The sequence below is a fragment of the Ovis canadensis genome, chromosome 5 (genome assembly GCF_042477335.2).
Source record: "Ovis canadensis isolate MfBH-ARS-UI-01 breed Bighorn chromosome 5, ARS-UI_OviCan_v2, whole genome shotgun sequence".
NCBI classification, from domain to species: Eukaryota; Metazoa; Chordata; class Mammalia; order Artiodactyla; family Bovidae; genus Ovis; species Ovis canadensis.
The window spans coordinates 33114100-33132717 of record NC_091249.1 but is presented as its reverse complement, the minus strand read 5'-3'; the positions used below and the strand labels follow the sequence as shown (position 1 = coordinate 33132717).

The 18618-nt window shown below is 53.3% G+C and overlaps 1 protein-coding gene and 1 long non-coding RNA gene across 4 annotated transcripts; one reads left to right on the top strand and one right to left on the bottom strand.

The window, feature by feature from the left end:
• Positions 1–8777: 8777 nt before the first annotated feature.
• LOC138441052 (uncharacterized) lies at positions 8778–17878 on the bottom strand. Of its 2 annotated transcripts, XR_011257227.1 has the most exons (3): positions 17327–17878; positions 13290–13495; positions 8778–11813 (listed from the first exon to the last, which is right to left on the bottom strand). It is a non-coding gene; the product is annotated as an uncharacterized lncRNA (long non-coding RNA). The 2 variants fall into 2 exon arrangements; XR_011257226.1 differs by lacking the exon at positions 17327–17878 and having other exon boundaries at positions 13290–13832.
• On the top strand, positions 9784–15786 carry HMG20B (high mobility group 20B). 2 transcript variants are annotated; one of them, XM_069591442.1, is made up of 10 exons: positions 9784–10026; positions 10307–10362; positions 10841–10949; positions 11441–11644; positions 12526–12646; positions 12983–13029; positions 13308–13380; positions 13619–13834; positions 14430–14562; positions 15095–15786. In XM_069591442.1, the coding sequence occupies exons 1-10, from the start codon at positions 9865–9867 to the stop codon at positions 15105–15107; spliced, it is 1134 nt and encodes a 377-aa protein (XP_069447543.1). In that variant the 5' UTR covers positions 9784–9864; the 3' UTR covers positions 15108–15786. The 2 variants fall into 2 exon arrangements, with proteins under 2 accessions (XP_069447543.1, XP_069447542.1); XM_069591441.1 differs by having other exon boundaries at positions 9830–10026; positions 11423–11644.
• Positions 17879–18618: the final 740 nt, after the last annotated feature.

Sequence of the window (18618 nt, the reverse complement as noted above, 5' to 3'; positions counted from 1 at the left end):
ATAAGATAAAATAAAATTTTTTAAAAAGGATATAAGCATCAGCGCTTAATATTCTCAGCCAGAAAGCCTTTTCAGCACCCTCTCTTCCCCACTCAGTTATTACTCTGGGTTCCACAGTATCCTGCTCTCCCCTGCCCCATTTGTAACCCTTTGTCTTCCCCACTGGACGATAATCCCTGTGAATACACACTCTTAGTTACTGGGTTGTCCCCAGTGATGCTTGGCACATAGTAGGAACTCAAGAAATATCTGTCAAATGATTGAGTAATGGACATAAAGGCAAAGAATCAGAAATGCAGAAAAATGCAAACAGAAATTGGGAAACAGAGGGGAACCCATTTATAAACTTAAAGTTCACGGGACTTACCTGGTGGTACAGTGGTTAACACCCAGCGCTTCCACTACATAGGTTGTGGATTTGACCCCTGGTCTTTCAGGGAATTAGGATCCCCCATGCTGGAAAAAGAAGAAAAGCAAAAGGTAAACTTGAGGCTCCAGTAACCCAAGGGGTGCCCAGCCCAGACTTTGACACTGATAAGGACCAATTACTGCCACACACATTTTTTCATGGAGAGGAGCTGAAATGGGTATGAATGGGAAATAGTGGCTTCAAGAGAGATAGCCTGGTAGAAAAAGAGAGGAGATAGGGGTAGACCCAGATCTCTGATAAACAGATAAGGAGAGATCAGAGAACCACATTTCCTCCCGGCCAAGGTTGCCTCCTTTCGATTTCAGGGTTTTTTTTTCCTTCAACTTTCTGCCACCCTCTGAGGCATGTGGAATCTTGGTTCTCCATCAGGGATCGAACTCGAGCCCCCTGCATAGAAGTGGGAAGTCTTAACCACTGGACCACCAGGGAAGTCCCCAGAAGATGACTTTAACACTACCAGTGGACTTCTCTGGTGGTCCAATGGTTAAGTAAGACTCCAAAGACTTAACGGTCCAAAGACTCTGTACTTCCACTGCTGGGGTGTGCTCAGTTGCTCAGTCATATTCCACTCTTTGTGACCCTGTGGACTGTGGCCTGCCAGGCTCCTCTGTCCATAGGATTTTTCAGGCAAGAATATTTGAGTGAGTTGCCATTTCCTCCTCCAAGGGATCTTCCCAACCCAGGGATCGAACCCAGGTTTCCTGAGTTTCCTGCATTGGCAGGCAGATTCTTTACCACTGAGCCACCTGAGAAGCCCCAGTGCAGGGGGCGTGCGTTCAATCCCTGGTTGCAGGAATATCCCACATGCCGTGTAGCACTGCCAAACAAATAAAATAAAAAATAAATACAACCCTATTAGCCTAAGCTTTTAATTTGCATTCCTCCTCTCTTTTCTTACCTCAACACTTCACACCCATTTTACAAATGAGAAAACTGAGGCTCAGACAGAAATTCCTTGCCAGAGGGCAAGCAGCTGACAAGAGGTGGATTCAAGATCCCTGGAATCTTGGAATTCCCTGTGACTTCCAATATCTTTGAGTTAATTATTCACTTTCAGGTGAGGTCTCACCTGTGGGTAAAAGATGTTTGAGTTTCCCCTCTTTTATCAGCCTCCTGTGTGGATCAGGAGCCCAAGGCATCAACCTGGCAGCCCCTGGGGGCAGATCCAGCAGAGCGAGGAGGGGCTGTTTGGTGGAAGTACCACACATCTCTCATCTCTGGGTTTTTGGTCTATTGAAGCCAGCTAGTACTTCTTGGGACTTCTCTGGTGGCTCAGATGGTAAAGCGTCTCCCTACAATGCAGGAGACCCTGGTTCAATCCCTGGGTCAGGAAGAGCTCCTGGAGAAGGGAATGGCAACCCACTCCAGTACTCTTGCCTGGAAAATCCCATGGACGGAGGAGCCTGGTAGGCTGCAGTCCATGGGGTCACTAAGAGTTGGACCCAACTGAGCGACTTCACTTTCACTTTTCACTTTCATGCACTGGAGGAGATGGCAACCCACTCCAGTGTTCTTGCCTGGAGAATCCCAGGGGTGGCAGAGCCTGGTGGGCTGCTGTCTGTGGGGTCACACAGGGTCGGACACAACTGAAGCGACTTAGCGGCAGCGGCAGCAGCGGCAGTAATTCTTGGCCCTGACTCTGGCAAGTGCCAGTTGCTCAGTCGTGTCGGACTCTTTGTGACTGCATGGACTGTAGCCCGCCAGGCTCCTCTGTCCATGGGTTTCTCCAGGCAAGAATACTGGAGTGGGTTGCCATGCCCTTCTCCAAGGCTTCTTCCCCACCCAGGGATCACACCCGGTTTCCTGCATTGCAGGCAGATTCTTTTCGGTCTGAGCCACCAGGAAAGTTGACTCTGTGGGGATGGCAGGAACAAGACTGATCCGGGGAGCCAGGGAGCTGCCTCAGAGCATTGTCATTCATTCATTCATGAATTCATGAATGAATGAATGAACTCATTCACTCACTGGATCTGGTCTCAGCCTGAGCGATGCTGGAGACCCAAAGATTCTGAAGCCCCTAATTCTAAGTGATGGCTGAGCTGAATCCTCCAAACCCCGCCATGATCAGTGCTGGGACTGGAAGAATCAGACCAGGAAGGGTGACAGAATGTCAATGGAGTTGGGACATTACCCTTAGGTCACTGAGCCACAGTAGAGTTTTGAATAGGTAGGGAGAATTGGATAAAAAAAGTCTATGAGGGGACTTCCCTGGTGGTCCAGTGGCTAAGAATCAGCCTGCCAAAGCAGGGAACATGGGTTTGATCCCTGGCCTGGGAAGATCCCACATGTTGTGGGGCAACTAAGCTGATGTGCCACAACCACTGAGTCCACATGTTCTAGAGCCCAGGAGCCACTGCAGTGAGAAGGCTCAAGAGAAGCCACCGCAATGAGAAGCCACACACGGCAGCTAGAGAAAGTTCCCATGCAACAACGAAGGCCTAGCACAGCCAAAAATAAATTAAAAAAAAAAAAGCCTGTAGGGGTGGGAATGGAGGTGAAGGTGGTTTATCCCAAATCAGGCCTCAGCTGCCTGGGTGGATACCAGCGGAGGGCATGTAGGCCCCCCTAATAAGGGGGATGGGGTCAGGTTTGCTGGGAAGATCAGAGAAGGCCATGCCTAGGGGAAGGGATGCCAGGAAGGACAGATAATGCTGGGCCCTTGGGTAGGACAAAAGAAAGGACAGACAAGCTTGTGTTCAGGAGATCCAGACATGCTTTATTCCCCTCAGAGCGTCCACAGCCGCCTCAGACGCCAGACCCGCGGCTTTCCTCCTCCAGCTGCATATCGGATGACCTGGCAGCCCCCATCCAGCATCAGGAAGTTACTTGCTTTGATCTTCTCTCTGACCTTTGATCTTTGGTCAAAATGGGTGGGGGGTGAGGGGGTGGGCGGACACTCAGAGGGGGAAGGTTCTAACACTCAAAAAAACTTTTCCTTACATCCCAGGGCCCACAACCAAGATCAAACCAGGCAGTTTTGTGCAAGCTACGGGGTCATAGTTTCCCCTTTCTATAAAACGGAGGTGAGAGTGTGTATGATGCTCAGTTGTGTCCAACCCTTTGAGCCCGCCAGGCTCCTCTGTCCATGAGATTCTCCAGGCAAGAATACTGGAGCGGGTTGCCATGTCCTCCTCCAGAGGATCTTCTCGACCCAGGGATCGACCCCCATTTCCTGCAGCTCCTGCATTGTAGGCGGATTCTTTACCCCTGAACCACCAGGGAAGAGGAGCAACTCTGATTAGAGTTGTTGGGAGACCTTAGGGGGATCAGGCAGATAGAGCACTTCCTGGACCGTTGAACAGGGTTTCCCAATCTTGTTCACTGCTTACACTTCAGTTCAGTTCAGTTCAGTTCAGTCGCTCAGTCGTGTCCGACTCTTTGCGACCCCATGAATCGCAGCACGCCAGGCCTCCCTGTTCATCACCAACTCCCGGAGTTCACCCAGACTCATGTCCATCGAGTCCGTGATGCCATCCAGCCATCTCATCCTCGGTCGTCCCTTTCTCCTACTGCCCCCAATCCCTCCCAGCATTTGGCACTGGATTATTCTTTGTGGTGGGGGCTGTCCTGGGCATGACAGCACTTCTGGCCTTCACTGGGTAGATGCTAGGAGCAGCCCCACTCGCCCTAGACATGACAACCAAAAATGTCTCTAGACATCAGACCCCTGGATAGGGGTAGGAGGGGCGCTGAATTACCCCTGGGTGGAAACCACAACACTAGAAAATTCTCTGTACCAGAGGCTTCAGTCTCGGTGGACAGGAGTAACCAATGCTTTATGGAGCACTGACCAGCCAGGTCCGGTCGCGAGCACTGTGCTTGAATTAAACTCGTTAAATCCTTCCCACAACCTCATACAGGCAGACGTGCTTATTAGCCCACTTTGCGGTGGGGCAAACTGAGGCACAGAGTGTTTGGTAAATTGCCCAAGTCACAGAGGTGGGCCTCAGCGCCGCCTCCCTGAGCCCAGGAGGGTCCAGCAGCAGCGGTGTGTGTGTAGGGGGAGTGTCCCCTTCCCAAGACTGAGACCCCGTCCCCACACACCTTCCTTCCGACAGCGTTTGCCTCTGCGTTTCGCTTTTGCCTCCTTGGCCCTTCATTGCTCACAACGGCAATCCCCTGAATTAAATCCACTCTGTAAAAGAGCCTAAGGAAGGCAGGGATATCACGAGAGCGCCGACCGCATCCCGATCCTTCCTGGGGATGGAGAGAAATTGAACCGCCCGGTGCTGGCAAATGCGTATTAAAAACAGACGTAAACGCGGAGGCGTGGGTTAGGGGGATGACGTCTCTGGTTGTCCAGTGGTTGACTCTGCTCCCAATGCAGGGAGTACGGGTTCTATCCCTGGTCGAGGAACTAAGATCCCGCACGCTGCACAGCTCAGCCCTGCAAAACAAAACAAAACAAAAAGCCCCGCAAACCGTAACCCCGCCCCAACGCCTGCCTTGTCGGTCAAGCCAAAGAGGCGGGGCTTGGAGGGCGGCGGTGGGAGGCACCACGCGCAACTTCATGTTTTCCCAGCTACACTGGAAAAGGGGTTCAGACAGCTGGTTCGGAACGTTTGAAACAAAGGCGGCAACACAATCGTATGAGGAAGGACCAGAAGTTGCCAGAGTTCGTTACACAGGCGGTGATGAGGTCTTGCTGTGAAAAATTACCCAGCCCCAGAGGCAGGGCTCTGGGCTTCACATATGAAGCCACTGGGCCAAAGGCTGCGGACTCAAGAGTTTGCAGAGGATGTTCACGGTGTGATTGATCATATGATCACAGGAAGCAAGCTGTGGAACGCCGCTGGCGGTCCCGTGGGTAAGAAGACTACAGGCTTCCACTGCAGGGGTGCACAGGCTCACTCCCTGGTCAGGGAACTAAAATCCCACATGCTTCTTGGTGTGGCAAAAAAAAAAAAAAAAAAAGCAAGATGTGAGCTTACATTCCTTATAGGAGTGCATTCACACCCGTGTGTGTGTGTGTGTATACATGTTGTGTTTTGCTTTGTGCCCCCCAACCTTCCCAGCTGAAAGTCCTAATCCCCAGGACCTCAAATGTGACCTTATTTGGAGATGGAGTCATTGCAGATGTAATGAGTTAAGATAGTCACAATTGGAGCAGGGTGGTTCCCAGTACAACCCATGACCTAATAAAAAAGGAGAAATTTGGAAATACACACACGCACAGGAACCTCGTGTACATGTGAAGGTGGAGATGCAGTGATGCTTGTACAAGTCAAGGAAGGTTGCAGATGGCTAGGAGACCCCCCAGAAGCTGGGAGAGCTCAGAGAGCATGGAACAGACTCCGCCTCAGAAGGAACCAGTGCCGACCAAGCCCTTGATTTTGAACTTCTGGTCCCCATAACTGTTTTGTTTTTTTTTTTCCCCCGCACTACAAGGGCATGCAGAGCTTCCCTGACCAGCGATCGAATCCATGCCTCCTGCAGTGGAAGCTCAGAGTTTTAACCACTGGACTGCCAGGGAAGTCCTTTTTACGTATTATTAGTTAATATTTTAACCATTTAAAAATTATTTCTGGCAGAGCTAGGTCTTCATTGCTGCGTGAGCTTTCCTCCCATTTCCTCAAGTGGGCCCTGCCCTTTGTTGCTGTGCGCGGGCTTCTCATTGCAGTGGCCTCTCATGGGCTTTAGGGCATTTGGCTTCAGCAGTTGTGGCTCCCAGGCTCTAGAGCACAGGCTCAGGAGTTGTGTCGCACCGGCTCTGTTGTTCTGAGGCAAGTGGGATCTTCCTGGACCAGGAATGGAACCCGTGTCTCCTGCATCGGTGGTGGATTCTTTACCACTAAGCCACTGGGGAAGCCCCTATTATTATTTTTTAAAATAAATTTCAGTTGTTCAAGTCACCCAGTTTGTGGTGCCTTGTTCCTATAGCCCTAGGAGACTCACAGAGTAAGTGTGTGTATAGGTAGGTAGGAAAAGTTTTGGTAAGCAATGTGACAAGCTGATAAGGGGGAGTATGGTATGGGTCTGGTAGCCTTCACACACAACTTTAATTTGTACAAATGAAATGAATTTGCACATTGCTTGCATCATAAAATTAATTTCACAAAGACAGTTAAGTCATTGTTAATGGATCTTGTATTTCTCAGGCGACAAATTGGGGTCCTCTTCCTGGTTTCACATGATAAAAATTTCCAGGCACTTCCCTGGTGGTTCAGTGGTTAAGAACTCTTCTTCCAGTGGGAGGGGATGCTGGTTTGATCCCTGGTTGGGGAACTAAGATTCCATATTGTGGAGCAACTGGGCCTGGATGCCACAACTAAGATCCAATGCAGCCAAATAAATAAAAATATTTTTTTTAAAATTTCCAAATGGAGCATAGAAATGAATACAAAGAAACTAACATGAAATTATACGAGGTTAGACAGCTAAACCAGTTCCTGGTTTTATTGAGAGCTAGGACTTGAGAGAAGTTTGTGGCTAAGGAAAAACCTATTTATACTCTGGGGGGCCAAAGTATCTGCTTTTAGATCAAAAAATGAAAGATGTAAAGTCAAACAGTAGAAATGCTGCTTCTTACTTGTTGCTTCTTGGGAATGAGTGTGTGTCTGGATCACATGCATTGGAGTGGATGCAATGCCATTTGGATTCAAGACACTTTTGTTTTTCCCAGAAAATACCCACGCAGCAAGGCATTTGTCCTGATGCCAAGGAGCTGCAAACTGCTTTCAAAATCGACATTAATAAGTTGGGAGATCGGGACTGACATATACGCTAGTATACATCAAATAGATACCAATTAAGGACGTACTGCACAACACAGGAAGCTCTACTCAATACTCTGCAATAGCCTATATGGGAAAAGAATCTAAAAAGAGTGGATATATGTATATGTATAACTGCTTCAATTTGCTGTAAACCTGAAACTAACACATCATTGTAAATCAACTATATGCCAATAAAAATTAAAAAAAATCAATCTCAAGACCTTTCATTTCTTTTCCACGTACAGGAAGACCCCTGAATTCCTTGTGTGGTACCTTGGGAGTGGAAGGACACGTTTCTATGGCAACATCAGTTTTGTCAATCAAGCCAAAGAGGCAGGGCCTGGAGGGTGGGTCTTTCCTATTCTCCTGGCTGGAATTCTCACCTAGATATTTTCTAACCCAGCAGAGAGAGGCAAGCAGGCGTGGGAAGTCCCACATCTGATGAAGCAACAGAGCAGGGTGTGGAATTTGGGTCTGTCAAGATTCCAGGGCACAGCTTATCTTCCTCAGCTCTGGGATGCCTCTTAGAGAAACAAGTTCATTGAGATCTAATTCACATTCCAGATAATGCACCTGTGTAAAGTGTACAATTGTGTGAGGTTTGGTACATTAATGAAGTTATGCAGCCATCAAAGCAGTCTAATTTTAGAACGTTTTGATCACTCCAAAAGAAGCCCCCGTGACCTCCTTTGCCCCTGCCCACTGACTTTCTAGCCCCAGGCAACCACTAATCCACTTCCTATCTCTCTGGAGCTGCTCCTTCTGGAAAATTCATATAAATGGAACCATACACTGTGTGGCCTTTTGTGACTGGCATCTTTCACTGAGCTTAATGTTTTCAAGGCATATCCCTGTCCTAGCATGACATAGCAATTTATTCCTTCTTATAGCCAAGAATATTCTACTGGATGGCTGGCCCACAGTATTTACCTATTCATCAACTGATAGACATTTGGGTTTGTTTCCACTTTTGCACTATTGTGAATCATGCTGCTGTGAACATTCATGTACAAGTTTCTGTGTGGATGTATGTTTTTAATTCTTCTGGATATGCAGTGGATGCATTGCATAGTAATTCCTGGATGCTGGTGGTTTAGTCTCTCAGTCTTGTCCGACTCTTTGAGACCCCATAGACTGTAGCTGGGAGAAGGCAATGGCACCCCACTCCAGTACTCTTGCCTGGAAAATCCTATGAATGAAGGAGCCTGGTAGGCTGCAGTCCATGGGGTTGCTAAGAGTCGGATACGACTGAGTGACTTCCCTTTTACTTTTCACTTTTCACTTTTATGCATTGGAGAAGGAAATGGCAATCCACTCCAGTGTTCTTGCCTGGAGAATCCCAGGGACAGGGGAGCCTGGTGGGCTGCCGTCTATTGGGTCGCACAGAGTTGGACAAGACTGAAGTGACTTAGCAGTAGCAGACTGTAGCTTGCCAGGCGCTTCTCTCTACTGGAGTGGGTTGCCATTTCCTTCTCCAGGGAATCTTCCTGACCCAGGGATTGAACCTGGGTCTCCTGCATTGCAAGCCCATTCTTTAACTCCTGGGTACATCGCATGGTAACTCTATGTTTTGTTTTTTTAACCTTTTGAAGAACGGCCAGACTGCATTCCAAAGCTGCTGCACCTGCCTGTTAGAAATTTACGTTATACATTTATTTGTTTATTTAATATATATGCATTGACAGCACCTGTGGGCACTATTCTGGGTGCTGGCAATATAGCAATGAGCAAACTGGCAGCTTATAAGGAGGAAATGAACACAAAAAAAGATAAGATGGGGTGTATGGGGTGGGGTACAAGCCTGGGAATGTCTCACTGGAAAGGGGGACATTTAATCTGGGGAAAGGGCATTAAGGGCAAGTGCAAGGGCCCAGAGGTGGGAATGAATGAAATGGACATATCTAAGGAACGTTGAGGTCGCCAGAGTAAGTGAGGAGGAAAATGCAGGGAGGCGAGAGCAGAAAAGTGCTGTGGGTAGGTTGTTTGGGGTCTAACGGGTCATCATGAGCATCCAGTAACCACAATTATCCTGGGGTAGTAGGAAACACAGTCCAGGCTGTAAGAGGACCAGGCTACTGTCTGGGGTTCCCCAAGATCCCAGAGCAGGGTCTCCTGGCCCTCCATCTTCACGAGGTCCTCTCAGCTTTCTTGTCCCCACCGCATTCTTCCTAGTTGCTTCCAGCCCAGCTCCTGGTCTCAGCTTCGCCTCATCCGGCCTTCTGGACATGGACCCTGTGCAACGCTTCCATTGCATAGGAGAGAAAGCTGAGGCCCTTTCACAGCAGGCCCTTTCACATGCAGGGCGGGGCACGGCCCCGTTGGGGGCTTTAAGTCCAGTCAATAAACGGGAAACTTCTCCACCCGGTCTGCTAAGAACAGGTCCCACTGTGCAGTGGGGAAAGGGACTGCTCCAAAAGACCTTAACCCCTTCCCTAGCAACCTACTACCGTCCCCATGACAACTAGGGCGGGGCCGAACTCCAGATCCTGCAGGGGCGGGGAGTCTCGCCTTCAGCAGGGGAGGAGGAGTCTGAGCCGCGCCTGCTGGCCCTTTAAGCGGCTCCACCCGGCGAAATCTGAAAACATCCTGATTGGTCCCGAGAGCGGCCGAGCACAGCCGAACTTGACGCGCCCGCCTGCAGCTTTCCCTACTTAACCTCCCACGCGGCTCAGTGGCTACCGCAGCCAATCACCAACGGGCGCGCCGACCTTCATCTGCATGGTCACGCCCCAAGGGAGGGGTATACCCAATCCGATCGCTCGCCGAGTCGTTATTAGCATGTCGGGGGCGGTGCAGGGCGGAGCGGGCGGCAGGGGCGGGCTCCCGGCGGTTGGTTGGAGCGTCGTAGCAGCCGAGAGGTCCGGGAAAGTTTCTTTGGAGGTGAAAACAGCCGCGGAACTCGGGGCCCTGCGAGGAGGCGGGGGCGCGGGGATCCCAGGGCCGGGGCGGGGACCCTCCTGGGCCGGGAGGGTGCGGACCCAGGCCTCCTGGGGGGCGATCGCCCAACAAAGGATCCCTGGGGCGCCCGCCCCCGAGGGCCTCCCCGCCCCCGGTTCCGGCCCCCCCAGGCGCCCCGGACCTGGCATTACAGGGCTTCCCAGCTCAGCCCCGCCATCGCTGGCTTGGGCGACCCTCACTTGGCCACGCGTCTACGTTCCAGGTGCGGCCGGGAGTGGCCATGTCCCACGGCCCCAAGCAGCCCGGCGCGGCCTCCGCGTGAGTGCGACATCCCCTCCCCCTCAGCTCACTCGGGGCTGCAGCCACCCCGTCCCGTTGGAGCTTCTCGACCCCCGCGCCCAGGGTCTTGACTCCTCTGACTTGGAACAGGAGCCCCCCACTTGGGGGTTCCCACGGGCTTCCCCTAAACCTCCGTGCTCCAGTCCTTTTCAGGAGTGGCCTGCTGGCCTCCTCTAGTTCTCCTGCCCTAACCCCGGATCCTGACCTCCTCAGACCCCTGCTCTCAGAACTCAGGCCGCTAGCTGCCAGCTCTTTAGTCGTGGGGGAAGGGGTGGGTGACCCTGGCGTCCCGTAGCTCTAGTCTCTCCGAGGTCCCTTGTTGCTCCCCTAGTGCTCCAGTCTCAACCTCCGTATCCTGACCCTCTCAGAGCCCTCTTCTGAGGACTCAGGCCCCTTGCTGCCAAATCCGTCGTCGAGGGTGGGGAGTGGGAGTGACCCTGGCTTCCCGTGGCTCCAGGCCGGCGAGCGCCAAGGCTCCAGGACAGCATGGGGGCTTCGTGGTGGCTGTCAAGCAAGAGCGCGGCGAGGGCCCGCGGGCCGGAGAGAAGGGGTCCCACGAAGAGGAGGTGAGAGTCCCTGCACTGCCGTGGCGGTAGCCCTTACCCTTGAAGCTCCGCCCAGAGCTAAATTTGAATTTGCTGTGGCTCCGCCCACAGTCCAGATTTCCCTGCCCAAGCTGAGGCCCGCCCCATGCCAGATACCACGCCCCCAAGAGCTCCACTGCCAGTCTAGGCCCCGCCCGCTACCTGGGGACTCTCTGCTAGTAAGGCACGCCCATACAGGGGACACGCCCACAACACAAGCCTACCCCATCCTTGGGTTAATGCTCTGTCTCCAGTACCTCTCTGATCCCTTTACCCATGGCCAGGGTAAACCTTAACCCCACTCTTAACCCCACTCTCCCAATTCTGAACCCTGACCAGGCCATACTTCCATACCTTCTGGGTCCCACCTCGTGGTTAGGCCCTACCCAAGTCTTCCAGGGCCCCGCCCCTTCCCCTCTGTGCCCAGCCCCAGCCCTCCAGACCCCTCCCAACAGCGCGACTGGGTTCGGCAGCCGGTGAAGAAGCGCGGCTGGCCCAAGGGCAAGAAGCGGAAGAAGATCCTGCCAAATGGGCCCAAGGCACCTGTTACCGGCTACGTGCGTTTCCTGAACGAGCGGCGCGAGCAGATCCGGACGCGCCACCCGGACCTGCCCTTTCCCGAGATCACCAAGATGCTGGGCGCCGAGTGGAGCAAGCTGCAGCCGGCGGAGAAACAGGTGGGGACGGCCTGGGACCACTGACTGACCTGCCCTCACTCACTCAGACATCCATCCTCCATCACTTACCCTCAAGGAACAGGTGTGGCAGGCCCTTCGTTCTGCCGGAAGGACTGACCACCCTTTAGCTCTCTCCAGCTTGTTGAAGGGAGGGGAGGGTGGCAGTTGGCTGGAATAGACATAAAAGTTAATAAACACCGTTATAAAAGAAGTCAGGGGTGGATGCTGGATTTTTGTTAGAGACCTTACAGTTTTAAAGTTCTGGTAATTAATTTAAAATTTGCAAAAACATCAAGGAAATGTAACAAAATCACCAGCAGCTTGCACCCTCTACATGGGATTTCAACAGGCAAAATGGGTTTCGGAGGGCAGGTCAGCCCAGAGGTGGGAGCCTGCAGACAGTCAGACACCAGGGAGTGGTTTAGAAAGGTTGGAATTGGGGTGAGGTAGTGAGGTCCGGGATTCTCCAGGCAAGAACACTGCAATGGGTTGCCATTTCCTTCTCCAATTCAGGAAAGTGAAAAGTGAAAGTGAAGATGCTCAGTTGTGTCTGACTCTTAGCAACCCCATGGACTTCAGCCTACCAGGCTCCTCCATCCATGGGATTTTCCAGGCAAGAGTACTGGAGTGGGGTGCCATTGGGAGCCTGGTGGGCTGCTGTCTATGGGGTCGCACAGAGTCGGACACGACTGAAGTGACTTAGCAGCAGCAGCAGTGAGGTCCGGGTGTTGGCAGGTGGCCTGAGCGGCAGAGTGAAGGGCCAAGTTTTGTCTGGAGGGCAGCAGGGAGCTGTGGTAAAGTGTAGCACAGCGGGCTGAGTGATGGAGCCTGCGAGGCCTCCCCTGCCACTGGGCTGAGCCTTCTCTCCCTGCCCCCACCAGCGGTACTTGGACGAGGCTGAACGGGAGAAGCAGCAGTATATGAAGGAGCTGAGGGCCTACCAGCAGTCAGAAGCCTACAAGATGTGTGCAGAGAAGATCCAGGAAAAGAAGATCAAGAAAGGTGCAAAGGGCCTCAGCCCCCAGGCAGCTGAGTTTTACCCTGAGACAGGTGACCCAAGCCGATGCCCCCCCACCCCACCCCCTCCCAAAGGGTCTCTCACGGTCACGTGGGAACAAGGCACACGTAACCAGACAGTTGTGAGTGAACGGGGCGATCTGTACTGAGATGGGACACACATGGATATGAGGGTTGGGGGAGGGGCCCAGGAGGGGCCTTTGATCCAGGATGAGGGGGGGTGGAAATAATGGCGTTCCAGGCAGAGGGGACAGCATGTGCAAAGCAGGGGGTCAAAGGAGACCAGGGAGACTGACCCTGCTCTCCTCCCTCCCCCACCAGAGGATTCCAGCTCTGGGCTCATGAATACCCTTTTGAATGGACACAAGGTAAGCGTCGCTCCTCCAAGGAGAACACCTGGGCCAGAAAGGTCTGGAGTGTTTAAACCCCCGGGTGACCAAGGACCGTCGCTCATGGGGTGAAGTGAGCACCCTGTCCAGATGTGTGCGAGTGGAGGCGGGGCACTCACACAAATTGAGGGGGGGCAGTAAAATGGATTCTGACCCAGGTAGCCTCAGCAGACCCTCCCAAGCTTAGGGGATGTCCCATAGGAGGGTTGACTGCCCCCCCCCCCCCGCAAAGTTGCCACCTTGTCCTGTCGTCCCAGGGTGGGGACTGTGACGGCTTCTCGACTTTCGACGTCCCCATCTTCACTGAAGAGTTCTTGGACCAAAACAAAGGTGAGTGCTGACCGGCGGTTCTTGAAGCAAGCGTTGAATCAAGAGGGCATCCAGGCGGGAGGCAGTGGGGGTCTTCCTCTCTTGTCCTCGCAGCCCAGACTGCTGAGGTGTGGGGCTGGAGACAGAGCAGTGACGGAAGGCTTGGCGTGGGGCACAGCTGGGGGCAAAGCCGGCAGAGGGAAGGCGGCAGAGGGATGGCGGGGAAGCGTCAGGCTCTGACCCGGCTCCCCGCCTGCAGCGCGAGAGGCGGAGCTGCGGCGCCTGCGGAAGATGAACGTGGCCTTCGAGGAGCAGAACGCGGTGCTGCAGAGGCACACGCAGAGCATGAGCAGCGCGCGCGAGCGTCTAGAGCAGGAGCTGGCGCTGGAGGAGCGGCGGACGCTGGCGCTGCAGCAGCAGCTCCAGGCGGTGCGCCAGGCGCTCACCGCCAGCTTCGCTTCGCTGCCAGTGCCGGGTTTGGAAGCCCCGCCCCCAACAACCTAGTCCCGCCCCGCCTACCCCGCGAGTCCCGCCCCTGTGACCCCGCCCTCGACGACCTCGGGCTCTGCCCCGGCTTCCGCGAGTCCCGCCCCCTCTGACCCCGCCCGGCGAGTCCTCACTCTGGTATCCCTTCCCCCCCAGTCGCTTCGCAAACCCGCTTCTCTGTCCGACCGATGCTCCCCTGCTGACACTTACTCCCGGCTATCCTAAGCCCCCGTGGCCCCGTCCTCACTGAACGCTGCTCGTGCCAGCCCCGCCCACAGTGGCCCTCGCGCCCCGCCTCTCCCCTGGTCTAACTTCCGTGTTCATTCCTCGGCGGCTGATTTAGGCCAACTTCTCCCCTACCAGTCCCCGAATCCCCCCATCACGACCCCGCCCTCTCCATCTTCCATCTTCTGACCTCTGCCACAGTTGATCTTGATTTCCCCCCGGGTCCAGACGCCCTGACCGCGCGCACCTGACCCCGCTGACGCTCACCCATGGTCCCCTCCTCTTACCCCCACCTTCTGAAGTTTGTTTCCGTGGTGACCCCCGCATTGGGCTCTTCTGACGGGTCCCTGTCTCCCCAGGCACCGGCGAAACGCCCACGCTCAGCACCCTGGACTTCTACATGGCCCGGCTGCACGGTGCCATCGAGCGCGACCCCGCCCAGCACGAGAAGCTCATCGTCCGCATCAAGGAGATCCTGGCCCAGGTCGCCAGGTGTGTACCCGGGCAGGTCTGCCTCCCGTCCCATTCAGCCCACCTTGGGCTGCTTCGCGTGGGGAACACTTCAGGCTAGACGCGCCCTGAAGGAGCCTGGCTACATAAACCGGCTTTAGGTCTCCAGCGTGCTTTCTGGGGTCTGAGGCCGCTGCCGCCAAGTGGGATCTAGCTGCCAGATCTTATTCCGAGGCCACAGTGCTTGCAGAATCTACTAGGTGGGGCTGGTTTGATGTGGGCGGCTAATGGCCTAGCTCCTGGGGAGCCCTAATTCAGCCTGGTACTGTGTTAAATGCTGCTTGGGGGATCTTGGGGCCAGCACACCCCTGACTCGGGGGACCCAGAGCTTCACCACAGCTTCTCCGTGGGCTTTTCTGGGTGGCTCCTAGCTGCCCAGGATAGGTGGGATCAACTCCAGGGCCCCCACCCTAGCGTCTGAGCAGAGGGAGGTGGCCTCTGGGGTATCCCAGGATGGGCATGGGGGCTGAGACCTGATGTGTCCCCCATCAACTAATCTCTTCTTTTGTCACAGTGAGCATCTATGAGGGTGTTGGCCACCCCACGGATCCAGAGAAGACCAAGCTCTGGTCATGGCCCCTCCCCCAGTTGCACCCCCTGGAGGAGGGGTGGGGGTTCCATCCTCTGGGGCCAGGCCTGATCCTGCACCTTGGGGGCTCTAGCCCCCCTAAAGTTAAATTTCTACAGTATCCCTCTAGCTTTGAATCTCCCCAGGTCCCCATCCCAGAAAACCCACCCACCGTGCACTGTGCACAGACTCCCAGGGCCCAGCCAGGCCTGTTGGCCTCACAGGTCACATCACACTACACAGACGTGGGAACACACGAGGGGCAATGTAACCCAGGACAGGAGGAAACCCACAGCCGCTCACAGCTGGTGCGGGGAGAGTTACACACCCTACACCCACTCCCCAGGACCAGCTCCCAGACCCAGGGCAGACAAAACCCACATCCAATACATGGGGACTCCTGCCTGGCCAGTGTCACCCTAAGTACCCACACGGGCAGGCACCTTGCAGGGACACACTCTCACACTCCTGGCAGGGCCATCTATCTGTCACCCTCACATTCCTGCACCCCTGAATGGGGGGGCTGGCACCACCCCATGCTCATTCAGCTGAGGAACCACCGTGGAGGCAGTTGTTTTGCCACCACTCGATCTGGACTTCTTAAATAAAAATAAAAAAGGTGGAATTTGAATTTCAAACTTAAATGCGTATGTTTTTTTTTTTTTTAAAGGGGAATGGGCCAGGATCCTCTGTTGGGATCCCAGGCCCACCCTCTCCAGCCCCTGGCAACCACTAGTCCACTTTCTGTCTCTGGATTTACCCGTCCTAGACGTTTCATATAAATGGAATCACGCACTGTGGGTCTTTTGCGTCTGGGTTTTCTCACTGAGTGTCGTGTCCTCAGAGTCCATGTTGTAGAGTTTCTCAGTGCTTCATTCCTTTTGCTGGCAGAGTGATATTCCATAGTGTGGATGGCCCATGTTTTGTGTACCCATTACTGGTTGATGGACGCTTGGGTTGTTTCCACCTTTTGGTTTTTGCGAATCATGCTGCTGAGAACACACACGTAGACTTTTGTTTGAACACCTGCTCTTATTCCTGGGTAGATCCCAAGAAGCAGACTTGCTGGGTCAGATGATAATCCTGTGCTTAACTTACTGGGGAACGCTTTCAGAGACTTCAGCTTTATACGGAATATTTGAGACACCCTAAAAATTCCAGAGATTTAATTTGACAAACACTGGTGTTATCAGTTGAATTTAGTCCCGCCCAAAGAAAATCTTGAAGCCCTAACCCCCAGAACCTCAGAATATGACCTTATTTGGCAATAGGGTCACTGAGGATATAATTAGTTAAGATGAGGTCATCTTGGAGTATGTGGGGGGGGGTGCCTCTAATCCAATGTGACTGGTGATCCTTATAAGAAGATAAAGATTTGGACATGGAGAAAGGAGACAGCCATGTGACAACAGGCAGACACTGGAGCAGAGCACACCCCCAAGGAAGGCCAAGGATGGTTAGCCACCAACAGAGGCTGGGAGTGGTGGTAGGGGGAGAGGATGCCACCCAAGGAGTCAGAGGAGCTTGGACTTTCTGACAAATTGATTTCTAGCCTTCAGAATTTTGAGAGAACAAATTTCTATTGTTTTTAAGCCTCCCAACTGGTGGTACTGTGTTATGGCTGCCCCAGGAGACTGGGAAAGATGGATATTGTCTCTCACACACACACACACAAAGTGTGTGCTTCCTCACCTCACCCCCTCCCTGGCATCATACCCTCATTGCAGGTTTGGAGCTTACCATTCCTGGTCAGGTCTTTACATAACCTTTAGCACTAAAGGATGTCTTTCCACAAGAATACCATTTTGATGGATTTTTTTTTTTTAGTTTGTTTTCTAAAGATTTTGAAAATGTACAGTTCTGTGGTTTCTAGTATAATCACAAAGTTGTGCAACCGCCAGCACCACCTAATTCCAGAATATTTCATCACCCCCCAAACAACATCCCCTTCCATGTTAGCTATCATTCCCCATCTTCCCCTCCCCCAGCCCCTGGCAACCACAAATCCACTTTCTGTCTCCATGCATTGGCTGTTTTGGACACTTCATCTAAATGGCCCAGGCTATGTGGCCTTTGCAATCTGGCTTCCTTCAATGAGCATCAGGTTTTCAAGGCTCATCTGTGTTACGGTGTGTATGCCGTTCTGCACGTTTTCAAGCTTTAAGTAAATTTTCTTACCTTGTCCGAAGCCTTCTGCAACTTGCCTTTTCCAGCAACGTTTGGTTTCTGAGATTCTTCAGAGGTGTGCTGCTGCTGCTGCTGCTGCTGCTGCTGCTGCTGCTGCTGCTAAGTCGCTTCAGTAGGGTCCAACTCTGTGCAACCCCATAGACGGCAGCCCACCAGGCTCCCCCGTCCCTGGGATTCTCCAGGCAAGAACACTAGAGTGGGTTGCCATTTCCTTCTCCAATGCATGAAAGTGAAAAGTGAAAGTGAAGTCGCTCAGTCATGTTTGACTCTTAGCGACCCCATGGACTGCAGCCTACCAGACTCCTTCGTCCATGGGATTTTCCAGGCAAGAGTACTGGAGTGGGGTGCCATCGCCTTCTCTGTTCTCTAGTGCAGGAAAGTGAAAAGTGAAAGTGAAGTCGCTCAGTCGTGTCTGACTCTTAGTGACCCCATGAACTGTAGCCCACCAGGCTCCTCCGTCCATGGGATCTTCCAGGCAAGAGTACTGGAGTGGGGTGCCATTGCCTTCTCCGCTTCAGAGGCATAAGGCCCCCCTTTTGAACTGCTGTAAGGCATTCCAGTGCTGTTTATCGAGCCAAAAGCAACATTCCTTTTGGTGATCCTGGGTCCCCAGGGGATTCTGAGAGAAACCTCCTAGTACCCAGAGCCTCCTCATCTGTAACCCAATGGGCTCAGAACTCCTGCCTTCTTCTCCTCCAGTTGAGGAGACTGAGGAAACACGGGATGAATAAATAAAATACCTGCCCTGCCAGGTCACACTCAGTGCTAGGGAGGAAAGAAAGCAGGGAAGAGAAATTGGGACCTGGTGAAGAGCTGAGGTCTGAGCCAAGAGCTGAGGAGGCAAAGGAGTGAAACACTTGGAGATGTGAGAGACGTTCCAGGAGGGGGCACAGCCTGTGCAAAGGCCCTGGGGCAGGACCAGGCCCTGTGTGTTGAATGAGCAGGGAGGACGCCCATGTGTCTGAAGCAGAGTGAGCCAGAAGAAAAGAGGGAGGAGAAGAGGGCAGGGATGGGTATGTGGCAGCTCGTGCAGGGCCTTGTGGGCAGAATAGAAGACTAGGGTTTACCCCAGGGGAGGTGGGAGCCCTGGAGGGCTGTGGGCAGGGGATGGACACGATGCAGCTCAGTTATGCCAGGGTAAGGGTTCTCCCCACCTCCGACGGTTGTTGCAAGGATTAAATGAGTGCGCCCAGCAGAGAGTGAGCACTCTGGCACTGGCAGTTGCCCTATCCTTATTTGTGATCCTTATTTTTTCCCCTGCTCCCCGGGGAGAGCACAGCTGG